This window comes from Colobus angolensis, unplaced genomic scaffold (genome assembly GCF_000951035.1).
Source record: "Colobus angolensis palliatus isolate OR3802 unplaced genomic scaffold, Cang.pa_1.0 Scaffold28, whole genome shotgun sequence".
NCBI classification, from domain to species: Eukaryota; Metazoa; Chordata; class Mammalia; order Primates; family Cercopithecidae; genus Colobus; species Colobus angolensis.
Genome location: NW_012116043.1, coordinates 4,089,742 through 4,117,026, shown reverse-complemented (window position 1 = coordinate 4,117,026; position 27,285 = coordinate 4,089,742). Strand labels below are relative to the sequence as shown.

Sequence of the window (27,285 nt, the reverse complement as noted above, 5' to 3'; positions counted from 1 at the left end):
GGGGGGGAAACATATTTCTCGGTCCCACACATCCTCAGATGCAGCATTATTTTTGCAAAAGCTTACAAAAAGTGGAATCCTTTTCTTGTTGTTTTAGATCCTTGTAGTCAACTTGTTGTTTGTGAATTTCAGGTAGTTGTAGATAGATGGGTAATACTTTAAAATGTCTGAACGTGACAGAGTCAAGAACTTGCTCTCCTTGTTGCATTTCCAAAGGGGTCTTTGTTGATGGAGTTGTTTCTTGCATGTTTCCAGGTTGCAAAAGAAGAATGGTCTCAGACCCTTTGGATCAATCTGAATGTGCAGATTCTCCAGGAAGGAATTGAAGGTTTTCTCAGGGCTCTCAGAAAGCTACCTCGGTCAGTCCGTGGCTTATCAGTGGCCTACTACTTGGAAGCGAAAATGAAGGCATTCAAAGACTCAATTCCGTTACTTCTTGACTTGAAACATGAGGCACTAAGAGACAGGTTTGTTTTGTCCTCTGTCCGCAGATGTGAAAGTGTGGGAGGAACTTTTAGTTAAAATTGTTTCCCTCAGTACATTATCTTTGCTCAGGTCTGTTGATGAAGCACAGATTTCAGTAATGCCACAGGGCTATACATAGGCATGACACAGTTCTATAATGTTGTTTCTATGTAAAGTGTCTATAAAACTGTCAACCACAGGATTCTTTTAAAAAAGAAACATCCCAGCAGGTGCAAAGTGGCGTTTGCAGTTGCTTTTCTTGAAGATTTAAAAAAATATAGTAAGTGGCCTCTATCAGCCCCATCCAGCAGACATGGAAAGGGACTCACATATGTAATTTACAGTTTTTTTAGCTGCTACAGTAAAAGAGTAAAAACAGGTGAAATTAATTTTAATAGTACATTTCAATTAACTCAATATATCCCAAACATTATTTCAACATGTAATCAACATGAAGCATTTATTCATGAGATATTTTACATTCTTCTTAAAAAATATGTCGAAGTGCAATGTGTATTTTATACCTATAGCCTATTTCAACCTGGGCTTGCCCCATTTCGAGTGCTCCGTAGCCACCCGTGGCTTGTGGCTGCCATACTGACGGGATAGCCAGCCCTGTGGGTGGGACAGAGAAGGCTCCTATGCATGGGTCTGTGTTTATTTGGTGATGGCGCCACACAGACATGAATTAGTAGGAGTTACAGTCCTAATTTGTGAGTTATGCTCCTGCTCATGTGTTTCTCTATTCCTCTGTCATGTTTTCCAAAGTCTGGTCATCTAGTCATGCTGTGACATCAAATGACTTCATTTTCCTTAGTGAGAAAGTCATCCCTTCTTTGGTTCCCTTCCCATCCTTGAGTTCACATTGAGAAAGTCTCTCATAAGTGCTGGCTTGTCTTCAACACGTGTTATTACACCTGTCTCTCCCTCTCAACAAGGAGCAGGCAGCCCTCAGGCCCCAGTGACTTGGGGTCTCAGCCTTCTTTTCACTGTCTGCTGGCTTCCCTGGAGCACTCACCCTCACCTTTACCTTTGCAGACTTCAGTTTCCTCATCTGCAAAACTAGGTAGAAGTAGGCATTTTCTAAGCTAATGTTCCCAGTTTTATGATCCCATAACCCAGTGTTTCTCAAACTTTGGTCCTGTCTCATCATTTTTGTCAGATCTGAGTATCATCTATGCTATCATGGCTTTACATTTTTTTTCCTATCAGTTTCTTTTTTATGGAAATGAATGTTATTCTAAAAAGAAACTTATACCACCACTGTAAAGAGAAAACCAAAAACTCTTGCCAGAAATAGAAAGTAATTATATATGTAATTGTATATATATAAAACTAGCTCAAAACAGTTGCCTGTCTCTGAGCCAGAGGCCTTCGCTCTAAGGAAAGTGAATGACCCTGGGGAGGGGCTGAGGACACAGTGTAAGAATTAAAGAAAGAGGAAAGAAACACGAAAGGTGGCTCGCCAGTCAAAACAGGTTTATTTTAGAGAAAACAAACCTGAGAGGGGATTCTGGCAAAATTAGGTCAGAGCCACACTCTCTTACAGACTGAGAGTTTTTAAGGATTTAGGGTAGGAGAGTTTATCAGAGGTTTGGACTGCTTCTGTGTCTCTTTGTTGTGCTTATCTGGGAGGGAGAGTTGTGTATCTATTCCCACGCATTTTTCTGCAGCTGCAGGCATACCCACCGAGTCTGCTTTTAGCTCCCCTATCTTAGTGCACCTGAAGGGAAAGGAATGTGCTTATTAAGGTCCACTGTTTTACTGGGGCCCATTGTATGAGGGTGAAGTTTGGCAGTTACCCAAGAGACTTCCTTCTCTCCTCCCTCTGTGCCGGAGCTGTCTTATCTGTGTTTTCCTGTCTGCTCTTTCTGGCGGCTTGTAGTTAGAAGAGAAATGATTTCCTTGAAATGCATGGGCTAGAAAGGGGAGCTGGACCTTAAAGTGGCAGTGTTTGTCCAAGATGAGGGTGCTCCTGCTCTGTCACACAGAAGCACAAAGAGGAGACTTTCCCTTCGATGTAATTTACTATAATTGAAAGGACTAGGTGGGAACTGGAGAGGGAATCACTCTCTCCCAGTGACTCACGGCTGTGTTGTGTTGAGTGTGGACCCTCTAACCCACCACCAGAGTTATGTCACAGGCTGGCCCCAGGTCTGCTCTGCCCACATGCAGTCCATCAATCGCCGTGACATGGGTTTTGCAAAACAGAAAGATTTATTTGCAAGGCCACCAAGCAAGGAGGCGGGCGAGCAGCCCTCACATCTGCCTTCCTGAAGATAAGGCTTAGGGGTGTTTAGGGGTTAGGGGAGTGGGGTGGTTGAAGTCGAGGGGGAAGGTGGTTGGTGGTGGGAAAAAGGAAGTAACAGGTTCATTCTGAACAAGTGTAGCTGGGGTTCACAGCTTTCACAGGACATAAGCACAGAAAATGGGGGTGTCAGCATGGCCTGAGGGTGGAGTTTTTGGCCTTCCAATATCAAAAGGCCACCTCTGGGACACTTGCATAGGCCGAGTTGAAAGGTCAGTGGTCTCAACCAGTTGGAACTGGACAGAGGAGTTGGCTCAACTTCCTGAAAAACAAGCAAAGTGATCATCGCCATAGTGACCTGTGAATGTTATCCATAGTAGCTGGTGAAGGTTAAGTTTCAGCATTCAGTGATGAGGACTTCAGCTTCACGGGCAAAGGGGAAAAAAAAAAAAAGCAAGTAACCATAAGCCACAGAGCAGGCACTGATGACACTTACCCCTCAGTTTCAGTTCTGACACCCTCCTTCCTGTTGGTGCTGTGCTAGGCCAGGGGGTTCAGAGACCGATGAACCAGTAGGGCCTCTTTTCTGACCATGTCCATGGCCACGTGTGTGTGTGTGTGTGTGTGTGTGTTTACAACAACACTCAGTGATTTGACACTTGCTGCTCACATGCTGGGTCCATGGCGTTTTGCTGTCTAGCATCATGCTTAGCTCCCTTACTCACACTCATTCCATATACACAGAACCAAAACATGGGCAAATTCACAGGCCAGATGTAAACCTTAAAGGTAGGCCAGTCAAGTGAACAGTAGAGCTGCCTCTGTTGTGTCTGTGTGCACAGGAGTCTGCCCCGACTGTCCCGTCTGAATGGGCCCCTTCGTCCCTCCTCTGGCACGCTGTGGTTTTCTCATAGTACTCAAAACCCTATGTCATCATTTAGTTTATGTATTTGTTTATTGTTTGTTCTATGTCTCCCCAAGTAAATGGCAGGTTCCCTGAAGCTAGGGGTGTTGCCCTTGGTAACTCTGTACCCCAGTCCACTGCCTGGCATGGAGTCAGCACTGAAATATTTATCAAATGCACGAGCACTCATAATTTACATGAAGCTCTCAAAAAGACTGAGTGATTCAACAGAGATTGAGGTCATTGGTCGAGGGACTATGACAGAAGCAGTTCCCAGTAATTAAAAGTTGTATATTTTATGAGATGGCTGTCAAGACTAGTGTATATAGTGTTTTGCGATACATTGTTTTCAGGTTTAACTCTGGAGGCCACTGGGATTTTGGAGAACTTTGGGAATATATTTCCAGTGATGTCCTCATGTTTCAGAATTTCATTATAAGAAGTTTACAAAGTGAGATTTGTCCTGTGATTTAAAGGGGAATAATTGAACTCCTCATTAAACTCAGTAAGCATAAAATTTGAATGCTGATGTGCTTTCAGGCATTGGAAGGAACTTATGGAAAAAACGTCTGTCTTTTTTGAAATGACCGAAACGTTCACCCTGGAAAATATGTTTGCTATGGAACTGCACAAACACACGGATGTTCTCAATGAGATTGTCACAGCAGCAATCAAGGAGGTTGCCATTGAGAAGGTAAGACTTCAGTTAAAAACAGGCTGGAGAAAACAGAGTCTTCTTTTAGTTCAAAAAGAAAATAGGGAGACCTCATCTCTACTAAAAAAAAAAAAATTAGCTGGGCGTGGTGGCATGCCTTTAGTCCTAACTTCTTGGGAGGCTGAGGTGGGAGGATCACTTGAACCTGGAAGGTGGAGGCTGCAGTGACCTGTGATCGCACCATGGCACTCCAGCCTGGGTGACAGGGTGAGACATTTTCTGTCTCAAAGAAGAAAAACAAACAGATAAGAGAAAACATATTTGCTTTAGTACCTGCTGTACTTCAGTAATAAAGAATTATATTAAATACAATTTCTGTTTTAATTAAATTTTTTATTGTTCCCAATTGTAGTTTCATTTTCCATTGTTTAAAAAAATTTTTCTTTTTTTATTTATTTATTTTGCCATTGATTTTTAAATAGAAGTAATAGATGTTGATGGTAGAAAATTGAAAAAAATTCATAATCCCACCACTTGAAAATAATTATTAACTTTTTAGTGTATTTCTTTCCCTACTTCAAAATGCATGCACACACATATACATATGCATACACACATACTACTCATATATGTGGATATACGCCCATGCATTTGTGTGCACAAACATACACATACACAGGTACACACATACACGTACCCCTACACATACATGCACATACATGTATACAGTCATGTGTCACCTAATGGCGGGGACACATTCTGAGAAATGTCTCCTGAGTTGATTCGTGTTTGTGCAAACAAACCTAGCTGGGATGACTACTGCACACCTAGGCTGTTGGCTAGAGCCTATTGCTCTAGACTGCAAGCCTGTACAGCAAGTGACTATATTGAGTACTGTCAGCCATTGTAACCTAGTAGTACGTGTGTATCTAAATATAGAAAAGGTACAGCCAAAATATGGTCTAATAATCCTATGGGACCACCATTGTATATGAGATTCATCACTGGCTGAAATGTCCTTATGCAGTGCATGACTGTACATAGTATACCACACATGTATATATACACATGTATATACATGTAGACACATATGCATGGAAACACACAAAATATACATACAGTGTGCACACAGCATACCTAACATATACACATAATGTATATACATGTGTACATATGCACATAATGTACACACAGTGTACCTAATATATACATGTACACATAATGTACACTATGTATTCTTGTACAATGTACACACAGTGTGCGTAATATGCACACATACATATAATTACACATATACATATACATACAATGTACAATGTACCTAATATACACATGTACACACAATATACACACATGTATACATATACACAGTGTATACAATATACCAAACGTATGCATAATATACATATAATGTACACACGTACCTATGTATACACATATACATATGTACTGATACAGATTTTTTTTTGAAACGGGGTCTCCCTATGTTGCCAAGGCTGGTCATGAACTCTTGGGCTCAAACAATCTGCTCACCTTGACTTCCTAAAGTGTTAGGGTTACAGGCATGAGCCACCGCCCCCTGCCTTGATACAGATTGTTTTGAATATGGAATCATGAGAGACATATCATTTTGTAATTTGTTTTTTGTGACAGTAGAGTAAGCACAGGGGCAGGATCTCATAACTGTGCAGGCTTCGGGGGCAGACTGTGGGGTTTAGATCCTGTTTCTGGGGCTCAGTAGTTAAGCCTCATGTCTGAGTCCCAGTTGCCATCTCTGTAAAATGTGGGTGATAATAATCCCTACCAATATAATTTGAGGTATTTGCTTTGAAGACTGAATGAGATCATGTATGTGACATGCTTACCTGCCACATAGCAAATGCTTGATAGGTGACTATTATTACCATGACAGAATCCCAACTTTTCAGGAAACAGACCCAGGACTCCAATTGCGTTGTTAGCCAAAAGCAAGCTAAGGCAGGTGTTTCTGGGTTGGGGCTCGGTCTTTTCAGTTCATGTGCCTGAATCATTCTTTTTCTATTCCTGAACAGGCTGTGAAGGAAATCCTAGACACATGGGAAAATATGAAATTCACTGTAGTCAAGTATTACAAAGGCACACAGGAGCGAGGCTACATCCTGGGTTCTGTTGACGAAATTATTCAGTCTCTTGATGACAACACTTTCAACCTGCAGAGCATCTCAGGAAGCAGATTTGTGGGGCCTTTTCTGCAAACTGTTCACAAATGGGAAAAAACGCTTTCTCTAATAGGAGAAGTCATTGAGGTGAGAGAAAAGATGAACAAAAGATGGATTAGAGCCAGTGCATAGCAGTAGCTTATATATAAGGATATTTTGTGCTTAGAACTTTTATATGAGGATATTTTGTGCTTAGAAACAAATGATCCTCTTTCATACTTTTTTGTCTTGATTTATGTTGAGGGCAAGAGTGCATGATCAAAGGAATTGATCTAAGTTTTTATTTTAGTGAATGATTTTCATTTCCAAGATTCTTAATTGCTTCTTTTTCGTATATCTCTGTTTTTCTTTGATACTGTCCTGTTCTTGCAAGGATGCTTTTGCCTCCTTGATGATGCTGAAAATTAGAAACATTTATTTTACATTCCCTTTCAGATTTCTCTACACTTGTTTTTTAAATGCCTGTTGACTCTCTCTTATGGTGGTGGGTTTTCCTCTGTGTGATTTTGGTTTTTTTTTCTAGCTCATCTCACACGTATTTTTTTTTTCTTGTGTTTGCTTCACTTTGTCATCTGTTCTTGCAGCCTCTTTAACCTGGGGCCTGTCACACTGGGAAGTAGCAAGGTCTTATAGTAGGTGGTTTGGGGCTTTCTTCCTTTTGGGCAACACTTGTCCAGACCTCTGTGAGCAACCCAGGCTCACTGCACCATTTTTGTGCAGTTGCCTTTTTTTCCTCCCCAGACCACAGGCAAGCACCTTGTTTTTGGCCACAATCCAAGCCTTGGGTGGGATGAAGCCAGGTCTGGTTCACTGGCCAAGTGTGTGATCAGGCCTCCATCGTGCCTGGGCTTCCTTGCCTTGCTTTTTTGTTCATTTGTTTGTTTTGTCTATGACTTTGTGTTAGTGGAAGCTCATATGTGGGATATAGCATGGTTTTTTAATTTGTGAGTTAAAACCATTTTTTTTTAGATGGAGTCTTGCTCTGTCGCCCAGGTTGGAGTGCAGTGGTGCCATCTCGGCTCACTGCAACCTCTGCCAGCTGGGTTCAAGTGGTTCTCCTGCCTCAGCCTCCAGAGTAGTTGGGATTACAGGCATGTGCCACTATGCCTGGCTAATTTTTGTATTTTTAGTAGAGATGGGGTTTCACCATGTTGGCCAGGCTGGTCTTGAAATCCTGACCTCAAGTGACCTGTCCACCTTGGGCTCCCAAAGTGTTGGGATTACAGGCATGAGCCACCATGTTCAGTCAAAAAAATTTTTTTATTGAGGTGAAATTTACATAACATAAAACTAGCTATTGTGAAGTGCACAATTCAGTGACATTTTGTACATTCACAGTGTTGTGCAGCTACCACCTCTAGTTCCAGATTTTCGTCAAACCAAAAGAAAAGCCAGTACCCCTTAAGCAGTCGCTCCCTACCCATCTCCTCACCCCAGCATCTGGCAACCTCCAGTCTGTTTTCTGTGTCAATGGATTTACCTATTTTGGGTATTTCATGTAAGTGGAATGACACGATATATGATCCTTTACGTCTGACTTTTGTCAGTTAGCATGATGTTTTCCAGGTTCATCCGTGTTTTAGCATGTGTCAGTGCTTCCATCCTTTTTATGGCCCAATAATATTAAATCATGTGGATTGATCACATGTTGTTTTTCTGTTCATTGACTGATAGACATTTGGGTTGTTTTCACCTTTTGACTATTGTGAACAGTGCTGCCATCAGCATTCATGTACAACTGCTTGAGTCCCTGTTTTCAATTCTTTTGAGTCAATACCTAGGAGTGGACTTGCTGGGCACATGGTACTTGGCTCACTTTTTGCATGGCTTTGGCATGGCCTGTTCTTAGTTGTTGTGGGTCACAGGCTTCACCCCCTTCTCATAACTAGACGTTTTCCTACCTGTGCTGGGCTGCATGGAGAGCTTTCTTTTGCTTTAGAGCGTGGCCATTAGTTATGCTTTCCTCGGCATTCACATTCATCGGAGTGGAGGGGAGCTGGCCATGCAGGTGCTCACTCTGTCACCTTGCCTGGAGGGTGCTTCCACCTGGGTTGATTTGGGTCTGTCCCATGTCAGGGTGGGGCTTTGCCATCCACTCCTGGAGGTATCTGATAACCCCTGCTGACACGGACCTTTTGTACATTTACAGATTTGGATGTTGGTTCAGAGAAAATGGATGTATCTTGAAAGTATTTTTATTGGTGGAGATATAAGATCACAACTCCCGGAAGAGGCAAAAAAGTTTGACAACATCGATAGAGTATTTAAAAGGGCAAGTGACTCACTTGTATTTTAGTAATGAAAGAAGGGCAGTGTTTTGAGATGTTTGTACTTTTTTATTTGCACATTGTATTTTCTCCATTGGTAGCTTCTCTCTCATTTTTTAGAGACAGGGTTTTGCTCCGTTGCCCAGGCTGGAGTGCAGTGATGTGATCATGGCTGTCTGTAGCCTCAAACTCATGGGCTAAAGAGATCCTCCTACCTCAGCCTCCCAAACAGTTGGGACTACAGGCATGTGCTGCCATGCCCAGCTAATTAAAACATTTTTACAGGGATAGGATCTTGCTACGTTGTCCAGGCTGGTCTCAAACTCCTAGCCTCAAGTGACTCTCCCACATCAGCCTCCCAAAGCACTGGGATTACAGGCATGGGTCACCTTGCCCGGCCCACTAGTAGCTTCTGAATTTTTCCTGTCATTATTTATGACCCTAATCTGTCTAGTAAAAATTCCCATTTGATTTTTAGCTGCTGGCGTATGACACTGAATCTTTTTTACATTTATTATAAAAGCAATATTTGCTTGTTTAAAATATTTTGAAAACATAGAACAGTGGAAAAATGTATCTCTCATGGTTCTGTCACTTTAACATGTCAACATATTCCTTTTATCTTTTTCCTATGTGTATACATTTAAAAAGCATAATTGTAATCATATTGTGTACAACTTTATGTCATAATTTTCTCTTAATATTATGAGAAACATTTCATATTAGGAAGTCATCTGAGGAAATATTTTCATGGCTCTCTATATTCCAGTGAGTGGGCTGACATTAGTTTAGTTGATTATTCTCTAGTAATTTGACATTTTGTTTGAACAGAGTTATTTGCTTTCATAAATAATGTGCAGGTTCTTGCCTAATGCTTTTTCCATAGTTAGAGTGAATATCTTAAGATAGATTGTTAGAAAGCAAATTGCCCATGAAAGGGTGTGTGTATTTTAAAGTCATCTCCAGAAAGGGTTGGACTGGTCATCACAGTGGCTGGTCGTTAGTGTGGCTGGGATTTTAACCCAGCTCATTTGCTCTCAAAGCCTGGGTATTTTGCTACTTAGCTTTGCTGCTGTGTTCTTTAATTAGAGGTGGCCAGTTCATATTTTGGTCTCTTTTATCCACTAGCGTTTATAATTGTTTCATACCCATTTGCATAAGCTCTTTTTTTAAACTTAAAAGAATTATACAACACATATCAGGCCGGGCACGGTGACTCACACCTATAATCCCAGGACTTTGGGAGGCCGAGGTGGGCGATCACTTGAAGTCAGGAGTTCGAGACCAGCCTGGTCAATGTGGTGAAACCCCATCTGTACTAAAAATACAGAAAAATTAGCCAGATGTGGTGGTGCATGCCTGTAATCCCAGCTACTCAGGAGGCTGAGGTGGGAGGATTGCTTGAACCTGGGAGGTGAAGGTTGCAGTGAGCTGAGATGTCGACACTGCACTCTAGCCTGGGTGACAGAGTGAGACTCCGCCTCAAAAAAAAAAAAAAAAAAAGAAGAATAACATGACAAGTATCAATTCATTACAGAATGCTTTAGAAATTACAAAAAGCCAAGAAAAAAAAGGAAGGAAGAAAAAAGTACCTATAATCCCCTTGGCCCAGGGTAACCATTTTAACGGTTGAGCATGTAGCTTTCTGGAATGTTTATTCCTGCATAAACATACAAATATATATAGATAAATAAATAACATTCGACAAAATAGGATCATTCTTTTTTTTTTTTTTTTTTTTAAAGAGACGAGGTCTTGCTTTGTTGCCCAGTGATCATAGCTCACTGCAGCCTCCAACTCCTGGGCTCATATGATCCTCGCCTTGGCCTCCCAGGTAGCTGGGACTACAGGTGTGCACCACCACACCTAGCTAACTTAAAAAAAAAAAGGTTTTTCTTTCTTTTTTTTTTAGTAGCGATGGAGTTTTGCTCTATCGCCCAGGCTGGTCTCAGACTCCTGGCCTCAAACAATCCTCCTGCCTTACTCTCCCAAAGCACTGGGTTTACAGGCATGAAACTAGAATCATTCTTACCAATATCATTGGCTATTTTCATTGGACAACTTGACATATTTCAATAAATAAACATCGAAATTATCACTCACAGCAGATGACTGACCTGTTGCTGGACATTGAGGCTATTTCTTTCTTTTTCTGCTGTGGTGAAGAAGCTGCTGTGAATATTCTGTATATACAAATTGCTCACGGTGGAATTGCCAGCTTCCTTTACTCAGCAAATGTTGATTGGGTTACTGGGTGTAAGCACTGCTGTAGGGTGGGGTGGAACCCATCAGTGAACAAAACAAAAAATCCTTTCCCCATGCAGCTGGCCGCCTTATGGGATAACGAAAAGAAAAACCAGAAACCAGTTAGTTACATGTAGTACGTCAGAAGGTGCTGAGGATACGCATGTTTAAAAATGATAAACTGATCCCCTGAAAGCCGATGGCACTGGGCAGCTTGTCAGTTTGGTCTCTGCTGTGCCTGGGCTCTGGTGCGTGCCTGTTGGGGGTCAAAAACAGTGTGTCTGCTCCCCCTGCTCACCCTGCTTGATGGCTCTCCTCTGTCCTGGTCCAGATCATGGGTGAGACCTTAAAAGACCCCGTGATCAAGAGGTGCTGTGAAGCCCCAAACCGCCTCAGCGACCTTCAGAATGTCAGCGAGGGCCTGGAGAAATGCCAGAAAAGCCTCAACGACTACTTAGATTCAAAGAGAAATGCTTTCCCGAGGTTCTTCTTCATTTCTGACGATGAGCTGCTCAGCATTCTGGGAAGCAGTGACCCACTCTGTGTCCAGGAGCACATGATCAAGGTCGGCCCTCTGGGTGGGCAGGGGCTCCCCGTGTAAGCCTTAGAACCGCCTTCGGTCCTCCCTGGTTCCCTTTGCCATGAGGTTCAACCCAAAAGGTTAAGACTGAAATGTTGCTAGAGTTGGGTTTTTGGTTTGTTTTCTGAGATAGGGTCTGGCTCTGTTGCCCAGGCTGGAGTGCAGTGGTGCAGTTCGTGGCTCACTGCAGCCTCAACCTCCCTGACTCTAGTGATCTGCCACCTCAGCTTCCTGAGCCGCTGGGACCACAAGTGCACACCACCATGCCTGGCTATTTTTTATATATTTTTTGGAGAGATGGGGTCTCATTATGTTGCCCAGGCTGGTCCCTAACCCAGCTCAAGCGATCCTCCCACCTCAGCCTCCCAAAGTGCTGGGATTGCAGGTGTGAACCACCGCACTCAGCCCTGGAGTTTTAATTTGAAGCGTAAGCCTGACGATATTCACTCAGTCTGAAATCACACCAGATTCAGCCCTTTTTCCACAGTCCAAAACCTTTCCTTTTATAAACTAAAAAAAATTAAAAATAAAAAATACAGAAATATACGAAGACTAATATATTAAACAGAGAGGCATCAGAGGATAGTGGTTTCACACATGGACTCTAGAACCAGATGGCTGGGGTTCAAATCTTTGCTCTATTCTGAGTTTCTGTGTGACCTTCGGCAAGTTACTCGATCTCTCTGGACATCAGTTTCCTCATCTGTGAACAGACGTAACCCCAATGAGCTGCTATAAAGATGGAATGAGTTACTATTTATAAAGCACTTTGAACAGTGCCTGCTGTGCAATGTTGGCTAAACAACCCTCTCCACTACCCAGAATTGGCACGTGTTACCATTTAGTCATATTTGGTTTGTGTCTTTTTTTTGTAAAGTTGTACAAATTTGCAATACCCTTTGTCCCCATCCCCATTCATACTTCCTCTACTTTCTTTTTTTTTTTTTTTGAGATGGAGTCTCACTGTGTCACCCAGGCTGGAGTGCAGTGGTGCGATCTCAGCTCACTGCAACTTCCACCTCCTGGGTTCACGCCATTCTCCTGCCTCAGCCTCCCGAGTAGCTGGGACTACAGGCGCCAGCCACTGTCATGAATTTGTTATGATTCCTTCCAGACTATAATTTCATACTTTTTAAATACATGTATATGTATCCATGAACCATTTCTGGAATGGCAGGAAACAACAGAGAAAACTGTCCCTTGTGATGGAGAACAGAGGCTGGCCAGACATGATCTTTGGCCTGCTAATCAAAGCTCTTTATCTAGCGTCAGCCTGGGCAGGGGCTCTGAGCCTCGGCACTACTGGCATTTGGGGCTGGATGATCTTTGCCGTGGGTGCTGTCCTGTGCATTACAGGATATTATGTAGCATCCCTAATCGCAACCTACTAGATGCCAGTAGCACCCCCTCCCTAGTTATGACAACCAGAAACATCTCCAGACATTGCCAATGTCCCCTGGTGGCAAAATCATCCCCGGTTGAGAATCAGTATTGCAGGGTAATTCCTCCATTCCAAATTAACAGAGCACTTAGGAACAAGTGCTTTCTTCCATACTTTCTGTTTAATTAATGCTGACTTCCTTCTTAAAGTAAAATTCATGTTTTTGACTGCATGTTTTTCCTTTCTCAAAGGGGAGGCTTATACAGTATTCTGTTTCTTTTTTTTTTTTTTTTTGAGATGGGGCCTTGCTTTGTTGCCCAGCCTGGAGTCAGCGGTGTGATCACAGCTCATTGCAGCCTCTACCTCCTGGGCTCAAGCGGTCCTCCTGCCTCAGCCTCCTAAAGTGGTGGGATTACAGCCATGAGCTATTGTGCCTGGCCTTCTGCTTCCACTTTTGTAAACAAGTATTTTACTGTTACAGAAAAATATAGTATCAGGAATACTTCATTTACTGTTTGCCTCTTTTGGAGACCTCTGATTTTATTCTTTAAAGTCTGTTTGTTGCCTTCCTCTCCTCTCTGATTTGCGAGTGCCTTGTATTATATGGTGGGCCCTAAAGGACCCATTGTCCTAAATGTTATTCTAATTAATAACAATGATAATAATCAGCAAATGCCACGTGTTTAACAGTGTGCTGGCATTCAACTCACATTGTTTCATCTGATTCTCCCAAGCCCACCTTGGTAAGTGCCGTGATTATGTTTATTCCAGGCAGAGAGAGGAGGAGCAACTCACCCACAGTTGCTCAACTGGATAGTGGGGAAGCTGGGATTCCACCACAGGCCTCTGTTCCCCAGCCTGGGGTGTTAATCACCCTTCCGCCTCCTCCACGTTCCACTGGCTCCTATGTCCAGATATCTCCCCACTCCAGCAGGGTTAGGGACAGAGTCTGTCTTCTTTTTCTTTCTGTTTTCAATCCTCCACAGATCTTTGGACAGTGCAGAGTAAATGAAAGTCCCCAATAAGTGTCTTTCGGATGAGCACACAGGTGGGTGAACGACATCCATCTTGCCTGTGATCTCGGCTCAATGGTTGCCATTGCTTTCATTGTGGCAGCTCTGCTGGATGAAGCACTGCTGGCTGGTCTTTGATTCCAGAACTCAGTGCAGGTCTTACAGGGCCGCCTCTCCCTGTTTTGCAGATGTACGACAACGTAGCATCGCTGAGGTTTAACGACGGCGATAGTGGAGAAAAACTGGTGTCCGCGATGATTTCAGCAGAAGGAGAAGTCATGGAGTTTCGGAAGATCGTGCGGGCCGAAGGGCGCGTGGAGGACTGGATGACGGCAGTTTTGAATGAAATGAGAAGAACTAATAGACTAATTACCAAAGAGGCTATTTTTAGATACTGTGAAGACAGAAGCAGGCAAGTCAGTGAATATGAACGTGCATTGCTCTATCCCATTCGTAGTCATAATGGATTAATTTTAAGGGCTTGGAGTAGATTGACTGACATTCCAAATGAGGTTTTATTATTTTGCAATAGGTAATTAGTGGACAGATAGATGTCTTTATTTTTATTTTTTTGAGACAGGGTCTTGCTCTGTCACCCAGGCTGGAGTAAAGTGGCACAATGGCTCACTGCAGCTTTGACCTCCCGGGTTCAAGAGATCCTCCCACCTCAGCCTTCCGTGTAGCTGGGACTACCAGGCATGGGAATTACCAAGCCTGGCTAATTTTGTATTTCCATGGTGCAAATATTCCTGCCATGGCTGATTTCAAAGCTCAATGAAATAACAGTAAGTGGTTTAACAACCAGCTTGCAAAATTCCTGAGTATTTGACAGTTAGTCTTGCGAGTTGATAGGAGGTGGCCCTAGCATTCATTGAACCAATATTTCTTCAACCCCTGCTCTGGGCTATTCACTATGCTAGATGCTATTTCAAAACCAGACTAGACAGAAATCTCTGCCTTCTGTATGTATTAATCGCTGAATGTTTTAAAGTCTCTTTCGTGCTCAAAATACTATGAATTTTAAGTCAGCATCAGTTGATTTTATTTGCATGATAGCTACCACTTTGACAGGGCATTGCTACGTTTGGCAGTTCTTAGTTGGTGGAAAAGAGTAAGGGAATTCAGCCTGATGGACTGAAAAAGATATTTTTCTCATCCCAATGTGCCTTTGAGCACATGAACTTGTTGCTTCCAACAGGGAGAATAGTTGACATGAGCATGCTGATTTATTTGAGCTGACACGTGTGGCATCACTGAGAAGTTAAGGCCAGCTGTATCTAGTCCCAGGAAACACCAGCGTCCTGGGATCTCTTAGCTTTGCCCTGGTCATTTAATCTTCTCTGATCCTGTGGCCTCAGCTGCCACCTCTCCCTGTTTCTGATTCTAGGTTTGTCATGTTCTTTGCAAGGCCCATCTTTGCTCGTCATTTCAGTGTCATCCTCTGGGTGTTCGTAATCTTTGTTGTCTCTCTCCTGATGTGTAGGAATCATGGATATAAGTAATCTTTAGGTTTTAGCTGCACTGCAGAATTTTAAACTAAGACAACAAAGGTCAATGTTCTTTTTATTGCTTTTCTTATTTATTTATTTATTTGTTTATTTATTTACTTTTTGAGACAGAGTCGCGCTCTGTCACTCAGCCTGGAGTGCGATGGCGCGATCTCAGCTTACTGTAACCTCCGCCTCCCAGGTTCACGCGATTCTTCTGCCTCAGACTCCCGAGTAGTTGGGATTACAGGCGCCCACCACCACACCTGGCTAACTTTTGTATTTTTAGTACAGACAGGGTTTTGCCATGTTGGTCAGGCTGGTCTTGAACTCCTGACCTCAGGTGATCCACCAGTCTCGGCCTCCCAAAGTGCTGGGATTATAGGTGTGAGCCACCGCGTCCGGCCTCATACTCTTTTAAATTTATTTTGCCATTAACTGTAGGTCATCAAGATAATAACTGTAGTAACCCGAAGTCACTTTTCCAGTATTGGCATTGTATTAGTCTGTTTTCACACTGCTATACATAAATACCCAGGACTGGGTAATTTATAAAGAAAAAGGTTTAATTGACTCACAGTTCCGCATGGCTGGGGAGGCCTCAGGAAACTTACAGTTACGGCAGAAGGTGAAGGCAAAGCAAGTACCTTTTTCATGTGGTGGCAAGAAAGAGAGAGAAGGAGGAACTAACAACCACTTATAAAACCATCCGATCTCATAAGAACTCACTCGTATCATGAGAACAGCATGGGGGGAACCGCCCCCATAATCCAATCACCTCCCACCAGGTCCCTCCCTCAACACCTGGGGGTTATGGGGATTACAGTTGGAGTTGAGACTTGAGTGGGGACACGGAGCCCAACCATATCAGGCATTTATAGCCCTGAGGCCATTATTCTTTAAGTGCAGTTTAGAAAAAGAGCTTTGCCTAAATGTGTTTCAAGGCAATCACAAGCTATGCAAGTTAGTGCCTTGGTAGAGGAAATCCAAACATATGAAAAGAGGAGAAACCCCACGACTCAGCAGGATCTGTACATTAATGTACATTAAGGGAGGATGAGATGTTTTGTTTCACCTTTCAGACTGGCAAAAATTCAAAAGCATGATACAACCTGGCCTGCAAACCTGGGCAGTGTGGTCAGAGATTATGAAATTCTTTGTTGGAATCTTAATTTTCTTTCTTGAGGCAGGGTCTTACTCTGTTGCCCTGGCCACAGTACAGTGATGTGAGCTCAGCTCACTGAAGCCCTGAGCTCCTGGGTTCAAGCAATCCTCCCACCTCAGCCTCCTGAATGGTGGGGACTACAGGCATGTGCCACCACATCTGGCTAATTTTTATATTTTTGGTAGAGACAAGGTTTCACTGTGTTGCCCAGACTGGTCTCAAACTCCTGAGCTCAAGCAATCTGCCGCAGCTTGGCCTCTCATAATGCTAGGATTACAGGTATGAGCCACCATGCCCAGCCTGGAATATTTTTTTACTTCTTACAATAAACCCCAAATACTAAGTAAGTTTGAAAACCTTAATCAAATGTTTTATTTTATTTTATTATTTTATTTTATTTTATAGAGACAGGGCCTTGCTCTGTCACTCAGGTTGGAGTACAGTGCACAATTGTAGTTCGCTGCAGCCTCCAACTCCTGGGCTCCAGTGCCCCTGGAGTAGCTGGGACTACAGGCGTGCGTCATCATGCCTGGGTAGTTTTTAATTTATTTTTTGTAGAGACAGGGTTTTGCTATGTTGCCCAGGCTGGTCTTGAACTCCCGGCTTCAAGTGATCCTCCGCCTTGGCTTCCCAAAGTGTTGGGATTGCAGGCGTGAGCCACCACGACTGGCCCAAAACATTGAAAAAGTGATCTGGCAACTTTCTTTTCCTTTTCTTTTCTTTTCTTTCTTTCTTTTTTTTTTGAGATGGAGTCTCGCTCTGTCACCAGGCTGGAGTGCAGTGATGTGGTCTTGGCTCACTGCAACCTCCGCCTCCTAGGTTCAAGCGATTCTCCTGCCTCAGCCTCCTAAGTAGCTGGGATTACAGGCACATGCCACCATGTCTAATTTTCGTATTTTTTTTAAAGTAGAGATGGAGTTTCACCATGTTGGCCAGGCTGGTCTTGAACTCCTGACCTCGTGATCCGCCTGCCTCGGCCTCCCAAAGTGCTGGGATTACAGGCGTGAGCCACCGCACCCAGCCATGATCTGGCATCTTTCTATGCAGTCAGGTACTTGCAACATTTTTTGTGGAGAGAGGCACCCTTGGCCTGGAATTTTACTACCTAGTCAGAGATAGGTAACATCTTACTCCTGTCTAAGTCTTACTCCTCTGACTTACTTAGGTAAACAAATGTAGGCACTTGCTTACCTGAAGCCTTTACTTTGCCCTGCCTATTCCAGATCAAAGAAATAAATTCCTGAAAGGACTGTTTTGGGTACCAGTCCCTGGATTGAGCAGAGCCTCTTACACGTGTGCATTCTCTGCAGAGTCGACTGGATGCTCCTGTACCAAGGCATGGTGGTGCTGGCCGCCAGCCAGGTGTGGTGGACCTGGGAGGTAGAAGATGTCTTCCACAAAGTGCAAAAAGGGGAGAAGCAGGCCATGAAGAGCTACGGCAGGAAAATGCACCGACAGATCGATGAGCTGGTAACGCGCATCACCATGCCCCTGAGCAAAAACGACAGGAAAAAATACAACACCGTTCTCATCATTGACGTGCACGCCAGAGACATAGTTGATTCTTTCATAAGAGGCAGGTGAGCATTTTCCGGGGGCACTGGCATTTCAAAAGGGACCCTTCGTGGTCCGCTGGTCTGTCTCAATGGTTTCCACTTCCTCCTCCACCTTTCTTGCGGTCCAGCATCCTGGAGGCCCGAGAGTTTGAATGGGAAAGTCAGTTGCGGTTTTATTGGGACCGGGAGCCGGATGAGCTGAACATCCGCCAGTGCACGGGAACCTTTGGCTACGGATATGAGTACATGGGTCTGAACGGCAGGCTGGTCATCACGCCCCTCACCGACCGGATTTACCTGACGCTCACCCAGGTGACTGTCAGCCTGGCGCTTGTGGTTACCGCTTACCTTGGGGCGGGGCACTTTCTCTAAGCTTGAGGCGTGATGACTGCTGTGATTGAAATAGCAGGGGAGATCGTTGCTTTGAAATCTGGAAAAGCTTTTCCATTCAGGATGTGACCTGATTGTCACCATTTGGGATTGGGATGTAAGTGTGGCCATGCTTAGCCGCTGCTACACTGGCCCCTAGGTAATGGTGTGTCAGGGGGTATCAGTAGAGGCCAATGGGAAAATGCAGAAATGTCAAAGATGGTGACTGTTAGGGCAGGTGTGATGTGGTTTTGTACGTCTTGTGACAGCTTTTATTCCAGAATATATCTGTTCCAGTGAACAGCCTTGGATGGTAGGGATAGCGTCTCCCTCCAGGACAGAAGGTAAACTTGTTTGCTGTACAGGAAATGAAGGTAACACTTCCATCCAGGCAGAGTTTGGGCAGGTTGGCAAGCAACCCCCAAGGCTGTTTGTCAGATGCTTGCTAGTTTTCTTTTTTTCTTTTTATAAATTAGAGATGAGGTCTTGATATGTTGCCCAGGCTTGCCTTGAGCTCCTGGCCTCAAGTGATCCTCCCACCTTGGCCTCCCGAGTAGCTGGGACTATAGCATGCACCACTGCAACTGGCTAGATTGGTGGTCTCTTAGGCTCACATTTTCCCAGCTGAGACTCATACCCACTGTGGGTGTGGCATGCACCTGGGCCCGTCTCCACGTCACCCCATGGTATGTAGGGGGACAGGGATAAAGGGAATGAGTGAAAACAGGAAGCCCATGCTGCCTCCTGTGCTGTGAGTGATAAAGTGCTTTGTTTTTGAGAAAAAGAGTGTCATCTTATCTGTATTGGTTAGGGTTCTCCAGAGAAATAGGACCAGTAGGACATAGCTAGCTGTTTGTCTGTCTGTCTATCTATCTGTCTATCTGTCTGTCTCTCTATCGATCTGTCTCTGTCTGTCTGTCTATCTATCTATCTTATCCATCCATCCATCTATCCATCCATCCATCCATCCATCCATCCATCCATCCATCCATCCATCCATCCATCCATCCATCCATCTATGTATCTATCTATCCATCCACCCATGTATCTATCTATCCATCCATCCTGCCTATCTATCTATCTATCTATCTATCTATCTATCTATCTATCTATCTATCTATCTATCTATCTATCATCTCTCTCTGTCTCTACCATCCATCATCCCTATCTATCATCTATTTTATCTATCCATCCATTCATCCATCTATATATCTATCCATCCATCCATCCACCCATGTATCTGTCCATCCATGCTATCTGTCTGTCTGTCTGTCTATCTATCTATCTACTCTCTCTGTCTCTACCCATCCATCATCTCTATCTATCATCTATTTTATCTATCATCTATTCTACCTATCTATCTATCTATCTATCTATCTATCTATCTATCCATCCATCTATCCATCCATCTATCTGGATATTTAGGAAGAGATTTATTATGAGGCATTGACTCATGTGATGATAGGGTCTGATTACTCTCACAATCTGCCATCTGCAAGCTGGAGAACCAGGAAAGCCAGCAGTGTTTGAAGTTCTACCAGTGCGAGAGCCAATAGTGTAGATGCCTGTCTGGGTCTGAAGGCCTGAGAACCCGAAGTGCCAAGGGTAGAAGCCCAGTGCCCTGGTTCAAGCAGTCAGGCAGCACCAATGTAACCTCCCTCCATCCTTCTGTTCTGTTCAGTCTTCAACGGATTAGAGGAGGCCCACCCACTTCGGGGAGGGTCATCTGCTTTTCTCTTCCTGAAACACACTCATGGACACTCCCAGAAATAATGTTTAGCCAGCTACCTGGGCATCTTGTGGCCTAGTCAAGTTGACACATGAAAGCAACCACCACATTTTTTCTCTATTCTGCACCTGTAGTCACAGCGATGAATTTGGAAATGACACCCACTTCCTTCTGTGCGCCAGAAAGCATATGTTTTGCATTTGGCTTGTAACAGGCACTGTCCATGTATCTGGGTGGGGCCCCTGCTGGCCCAGCAGGTACCGGCAAAACCGAGACCACCAAGGACCTGGCGAAAGCCTTGGGTTTGCTCTGCATTGTCACCAACTGTGGCGAAGGCATGGATTACAAGGTAAGGCCTTGCTGTCACCTTTGGTACTGGCTCATTAGGCAGAGAGCTTAAAGCAGGACATGGCATTTCACTTCCTAGTCTTCTGTGAAGTGACATGATGTCAGCGGGAAGAAGCTAGGAGGAAACCTTCTGCCACCACAGCCCCAGAACCCAAGTGTGTCTGCTTGAAGGTCCTGCTTCGTTAGCAGGAAGTAGAGCAAGAGTCCCGGATTCACTAGCCTAGTAGCGTCAGGTAGATGATGTATGTGAGTAAAGCGGCCAGCAGACAATAGAGAGTGGTGGGATCTGTGGCTAACTGGAGAGCAAAACTCCATCTGAAGAGGGCGCCACTGTCCAACTCTGGTTCATAATCACCATTTGGCAACGTGGACCCAGCATTGCTAGATTTTCCAACATTTCAAGAGAAGAGAAGAGAAATGGAGTTTTACACAAAAATTTGGATTTGTAAAGTCCCAAGTAGGAGCCAGCCCATGAGGGGTCTTAGAAGTCCTGCCAGAAAAATCCACTAGTCAGGTGGCTGGTCGCCTGCTTCTTTGCCAATCGGCGATCTCGTGGTTTGCTTTAATTTAGAAAATATATCCATAAATGCATTGCTTGTAGTCTTAAAGATGAAAATTGTCCTTGTCCTGACATGTCTTTCTTCCTAGGCCGTGGGGAAGATTTTCTCTGGCCTGGCCCAGTGCGGGGCTTGGGGCTGCTTTGATGAGTTTAATCGAATCGACGCTTCTGTGCTCTCCGTGATCTCCTCTCAGATCCAGACGATCCGAAATGCTCTGATCCATCAGTTAACCACGTTCCAGGTGAGACGCATGAAGCCCCCGGGACCATGTCCCCAGGATGGAAGCTTGCCATACTACCTCTGAAACACCAGATGGTGGGCCGTTGTCACTCTATACCAGGCTTCCTGTAGAAGATCTGTTGGCTTTTCCAATTGAGATGATTGGGTTTCCAAAATTATCATCGTTGATGATAGAAGGTTTGTAACAGTCCAAGGACTTCACACTGACTCTAGACATAGAACTAACAGTTACGAATGGGGGTGGGGCAGAGTTCTCAAATAAGTGATGTGCAGGGCCCCCTAGAAAGGAAAAAATATTCTTGGCGACTTCCCAAGTTTGAGAAAACCTGACTTAGAAAGCGAATGTTCCATGCAATCACATTGTCACAGTGAATAAGAAATTTTGTCTTCGTAGCTTGTAAGGTTACGGCATCATAACAAGCAGGATTTGCAAGGTTATCAAAGTGAGAAGGCAAAATTTTAAAACAATTGTTGAGAATTCATCAATTTCTCTCTGCTGAAGAATATGTTTGCAGACTTGAGTTTGAGAAGTCTGTGTTAAATTATACCAGATTAAGCTGGATCCAAATTTGGAGAAACATGATCTTATTATGTAGTCTAGGAGGCCCAGAAGGGGGTTCTCTGAAAACACAAGACCAGTGTGGGTGGGCCATTTCCCTGCACCAGGGCCTTCTGGGTCCCTTGCTGTCCTTCTGCTTCTGTCCTCCCCCCTCCATGCCCTGCACACTTGTCACTAAGCCACTTGCGCAAACCCTGCCCTGTGACACCATGTGCGTCCCCATCTGAGTGGAATTGTCCCTTCTTCCCTTTACTGGAAAACTCCTATCCATCCTTCAGAGCCCCACTGGGAAGTCCAGGATGAAAATTCAGCTTGAGCTGGTGGCCCTGGCATCCCACCTGCCTCCTCCTCAGGTCTCGGTGGGGCTTACTGTTAAGAGAGTGTGTCAACTGGAGACTGTTCAATATTTTCAGGATTCCAGTAAGGGGTCTGGATAGATTTCCTTTTGATGAGTTCTTTTGAGGGATTTTTGGGGCTGAGCTGACTGCTCCCGAGAGAGGGAATTAACACATGTAGGTTTCCAGAAGCTGTGTTTCTCAGAGCCAGGAGGCAGCAGCTGTCTGCTCTTCCCCAGGGCCCATCTGGGCCTCTTGTGGGATACCGAGGAGGGGTGGGGATGGTGTCAGGGCGGACCTGTGAGTTGAGGCAGTGGCCTTGTTTTGGGGAAGGCTGGCTGCCTTCCAGGCTGCCCTCTTGTTGGTGATGCAGACTGTGCCTCCTAAAAATAAAAATTTCTGTCCTTTGCCTGGCTGGCGGACAATCAAAAAAAATAAAACAGAAAACTTCACCGAGAGACAACCGGACTCAACCTTCAGCTAAAGAGGCTAAGAATATAGGGATTTCCGTGGTTCGTTGGTACCTGGGGCAACCAGAGGAATGAAGACTGGTTTCTTGAAGGGTTTGAGGTGGGATTCTTTAGGGAGGAGTGACCGCATGAAGTCCAGGCACCCGCAGAGGGTGCAAAGCCAGGTGAGAGGAATGGAAGCCAGTGCCCTGTGAGGTGGTGGGCTGGGCGCTCCCAACCTGGCCTGTCTCCCTTAATCGCCACAGCCATGCCGTGAGGTAGGTTGCATTTCTGTTGTGCAGAAAAAGAAACTGAGACTCAGGTTAAGTGATCTGTTGAGGGTCAACGGCTTCTTGTATCAGCCCCAGGCTCTGTGCTTCGTCAACCTGGGCCCCTCTCCAAGGTAGTGCCCCTGGGTTCAGGTCCAAGTTTGGGGTTCCACTGAGACCTGCCCTCCCCAGGGTCTTCGGCGAGGGGGGCCCTGCATTGAACCCTGGGGAGGGGAAAGGAGGTTAGTGGTGTCAACCGCCTCCTACCACGAAAATGAATCCCCACGTGGCTCACTGCAGGCCTCCTTTCCCGGGGGCAGGCCGGCTGGGCCACCTAACTGCTTCTTTCTTTCTTCCTTCTTGCCCTCCAGTTTGAAGGGCAGGAGATTTCCCTGGACTCCCGCATGGGCATCTTCATCACCATGAACCCCGGCTACGCGGGCCGCACGGAGCTGCCCGAGTCAGTGAAGGCGCTGTTCAGGCCCGTGGTCGTGATCGTGCCCGACCTGCAGCAGATCTGCGAGATCATGCTCTTCTCCGAGGGCTTCCTGGGGGCCAAGGTGGGGCCTCGGCAGCACCAGGCCGCGCAGTGCAGACTTCACCCGGGTCTGCTTCCAGACTGGGGACCTAGGACGAGTTAGTTCCATGTGGCTCTTCCAGACTGGAGATGTAGGACACCTTAGCTCCGTGTGGCTCTTCCAGACTGGGGACCTAGGACAAGTTAGCTCTGTGTGACTCTTCCAGACTGGGACTTAGGACGCATTAGCTCCATGTGGCTCTTCCAGACTGGGGACCTCGGATGCCTTAACTCTGTGTGGCTCTTCCAGACTGGGGACCTCGGACGCATTAGCTCCGTGTGGCTCTTCCAGACGGGGCCTAGGACATGTTAGCTCCTTGTGACTCTTCCAGACGGGACCTAGGATGTGTTAGCTCCATGTGGCTCTTCCAGACTGGAGACCTAGGATATGTTAGCTCCGTGTGGCTCTTTGATTTTTGTTTTTTTTTCTGCTCTGTCTCTCTCCCCCACCTCTTTTAAATTATAACTTTTAATTTTGGAATAATTTAAGATGCACAAGAGGTTGCAACAATAGTAGCACGGAATTTCCGGGTGCCCCTTTCCCCATGAGAATATCTCACATATACACAGCCCATTGCCCAAACCAGGAAGCTGGTGTTGGCACAAGTGCCATTAACTCAGGTATAGATGTTGTGTGGACTTCACCAGGTTTCACATTCTCTCTCTGGCGTGTGCGTGTAGTTACTTCTATGATGTTTTATCACATGTGGATGGGAGTGGCCGTCACCACATCAGGATACAGAACTATTCCATCACCACAACCACAAAGAAGAGAGACAGGGTCTTACTCTGTCACCCAGGCTGGAGTGCAATGGTGGGATCACAGCTCACTGCAGTCTCAAACTCCTGGGCTCAAATGATCTTCCTGCCTCAGCCTCCTGAGTATTTGGGACTCCTGAGTATTTGGGAGTATTGGGACCAGGCAGATGCCATCATGCCTGGCTAATCTTGCTTATTTTTTGTAGAGACAGGGTCTCTACAGCCCAGGCTGGTCTTGAACTTCTGGGCTCAAGTAATCCTCCCACCTCAGCCTCCCGAGTAGCTGGGACTACAGGTGTGTGCCACTGCACCCAGCCTCTTGTTACTGCTTACTAGACACACTCTCCCCCAAACCCTAACTCTGGCAACCCCGATCTATTCTTCAGCCAGTATAATTTTGTCACTTTGAGACTGTTCTGTACCTGGAGACATGTAGTATGGAACCCTCTGAGGTGGGCTTCTTTACTCAGCACAATGCCTTTGAGAATATGTGGGTTCAAAAACAACTTTATAGATAATGTTTATCCACTTTTAAGCTATCTATATAACATGTACGTATGTAAGATCTTTCCAGAAGCTCTGCAAAAGTTACAAAATAGAGAATACTTTTAACATAGAGGGTTGTCACGTTGCATTTCTGCAATATGTCTTTTATTGAAAGCTCTTGGTGCTTATTACTGTGTCAGGATTTTGAGATGGCATGATGAGATCTCTTGTTCCTAGTTTTTATGACTGAAATTGCTACACTTGCCTTAGGGACATGTGGGTTTTGAACGCTTGCTGTAGATGATGTGGCTGACTTGTCCTCAAAGACACTTACGGCCTTTTTTTTTTTTTTTTTGAGACAGAATCTTGCTCTGTCACCCAGGTTGGAGTGCAATGGTGTGATCTCAGCTCACTGCAACCTCTGCCTCCTGGGTTCAAGCGATTCTCTTGCCTCAGCCTCCCAAATAGCTGGGATTACAGGCATGTGCCACCACGTCTGGTTAGTTTTTATATTTTTAGCAGAGACAGGGTTTCACCATGTTGGCCAGGCTGGTCTTGAACTCTTGACCTCAGGTGATCTACCCGCCTTGGCCTCCCAAAGTGCTGGGATTACAGGCATAAGTGACCACGCTTGGCCCAGTTACTGCTTTGATAATAGGTTTAGGTCAAAATAAAGAAGCAACGTATTTCTAGAGTGTGATTCCTACAAACGGTTCTGTTCTTTAAATTAAGATGGTGAAGATTTTGGTAACACAGATGTTCCTTCACATTAATTCCCAATTTGCCATATTTAAAAATGAAGGACCCACCCTGGTATTTCTGAAAGATAGAGACGGAATTTGCTTATTTGTAGAGCGGCTGCACTGGAACACCTGCCCCTGTTTTCTTGCATTTGTAGAATGATCCTCTGTTGCTTTTCAATCATTTTATTTTATCTTTTTTTTTTTGTATTGTTATCTTCTTTCAAAAAGACTCTGGCAAAAAAGATGACGGTTCTGTATAAGCTGGCCCGGGAGCAGCTGTCCAAGCAGTATCACTATGATTTTGGACTCAGAGCCCTGAAATCGGTGCTGGTCATGGCTGGTGAGCTGAAGAGAGGCTCCTCTGACCTTAGGGAGGTAGGGGCCATGTGCTGGAACATTCTCTGCTTTCAGCTGGTTCATGTGCATTTACTATGTGGTTTCGGGGAGGTGATGGGCACAGTATGGTATCACCTGAAATGTTTAAGTCTTAGCAGCCGCTTCCCCCAGCGGTCTGGCCTTACTTCGGCCTCTTGCCTGTTACATCGTTTGCTTTGTAATTACACTTAGTACCTTAAGGTTGAGTGCAACGTCCTCGCTCCAATACCAACATTTATGATGCTTCCGTAGTAATAATCAATCTGTAGTCTCAGGATGGGTGTGGCGGAATGGTGGGGACTAACAAAATTCTCATGAAAGCATGAATGTGAGTTGTTATTTTCTCTTTGCAACAAAAGCGGGGAACGATTGTGGTTGTTTTTACATGGACTTTAAAGAAAAAGTTCCGTCAATGCTGTTCTGTGGGCAACAGGCTCACCTGTTTCTCTAGTGACTGTACTCATAATGTTACACACGCGCGCACACACACGCACACACACATTTGGGTAGTAAAAGGAAACAAAACAGCCGTGAGTGCAGTGATAGAAGCCTATTCGTGTCCATAGGAGGAGAGGCTGTCACAGTGCGGAGATAGAAGCCTATTCGCATCCATAGGAGGAGAGGCTACCACAAATCACTTCATTCTTTTGGGGTTTTCACACATTTGGGTTTTTTTTTTTTTTGGAGGGGTCGAAGGAAGAGATATTTATGCTCTTACCAAAAAGGAAGCTGTAAAATGTAAAACACTATAAAGTCAGATGAAGCTGCATTCGTCATTGTTACTTCTTTTTCTTAGGAGAAGGGAGTTATATGGAAACTTCTTTCATTTTCTCCCCTGCTCATCTGTGTCCAAAGATGAAGGGCGATCATACTATCGGGTGGGTCATATCTTCTGAACTGAAAAACCACCGATGCCACTTTCAGTCTTAGCAACAGGGAAAACAGTCCCAAGTGCTATCTAAGGCTCTGCAAAAAAGAGTGAAGCGAATTGCAGCAGTCTCTCCTCCTAGGGAGGTGAATATGGTCCCATCACTGCAGTCACAGCTGACTTGTTTTCTTTTACTGCCTTACACTGAACCCAAGCATGCATTCATAGGCTTAACTGCTGCACAATCTGGTGCTTCCTTAGAAGAATGAAAACACATTGCAAATACCAAATATCCAAGGACTTCTGAGAAAGAGGTAAAAAACAGCCTCCTGGCCGGGCGCGGTGGCTCAAGCCTGTAATCCCATCACTTTGGGAGGCCGAGACAGGCGGATCACGAGGTCAGGAGATCAAGACCATCCTGGCTAACATGGTGAAACCCCGTCTCTACTAAAAAAT

General features: G+C 44.8%; 1 protein-coding gene across 1 annotated transcript in view; it reads left to right on the top strand.

Annotated features, from left to right (window-relative positions):
• Positions 1-27,285, top strand: part of DNAH10 (dynein, axonemal, heavy chain 10) — a 158,637-nt gene that overhangs the window by 48,325 nt on the left and 83,027 nt on the right. The window contains exons 20-31 of the mRNA XM_011948576.1: positions 256-467; positions 4,158-4,311; positions 6,324-6,557; positions 8,620-8,742; positions 11,313-11,546; positions 14,144-14,367; positions 17,918-18,187; positions 18,292-18,475; positions 20,476-20,610; positions 21,258-21,410; positions 23,393-23,581; positions 25,815-25,961. Coding sequence (XP_011803966.1) covers positions 256-467; positions 4,158-4,311; positions 6,324-6,557; positions 8,620-8,742; positions 11,313-11,546; positions 14,144-14,367; positions 17,918-18,187; positions 18,292-18,475; positions 20,476-20,610; positions 21,258-21,410; positions 23,393-23,581; positions 25,815-25,961 — 2,259 coding nt within the window. The remainder of the gene's footprint in view (positions 1-255; positions 468-4,157; positions 4,312-6,323; positions 6,558-8,619; positions 8,743-11,312; positions 11,547-14,143; positions 14,368-17,917; positions 18,188-18,291; positions 18,476-20,475; positions 20,611-21,257; positions 21,411-23,392; positions 23,582-25,814; positions 25,962-27,285) is intronic.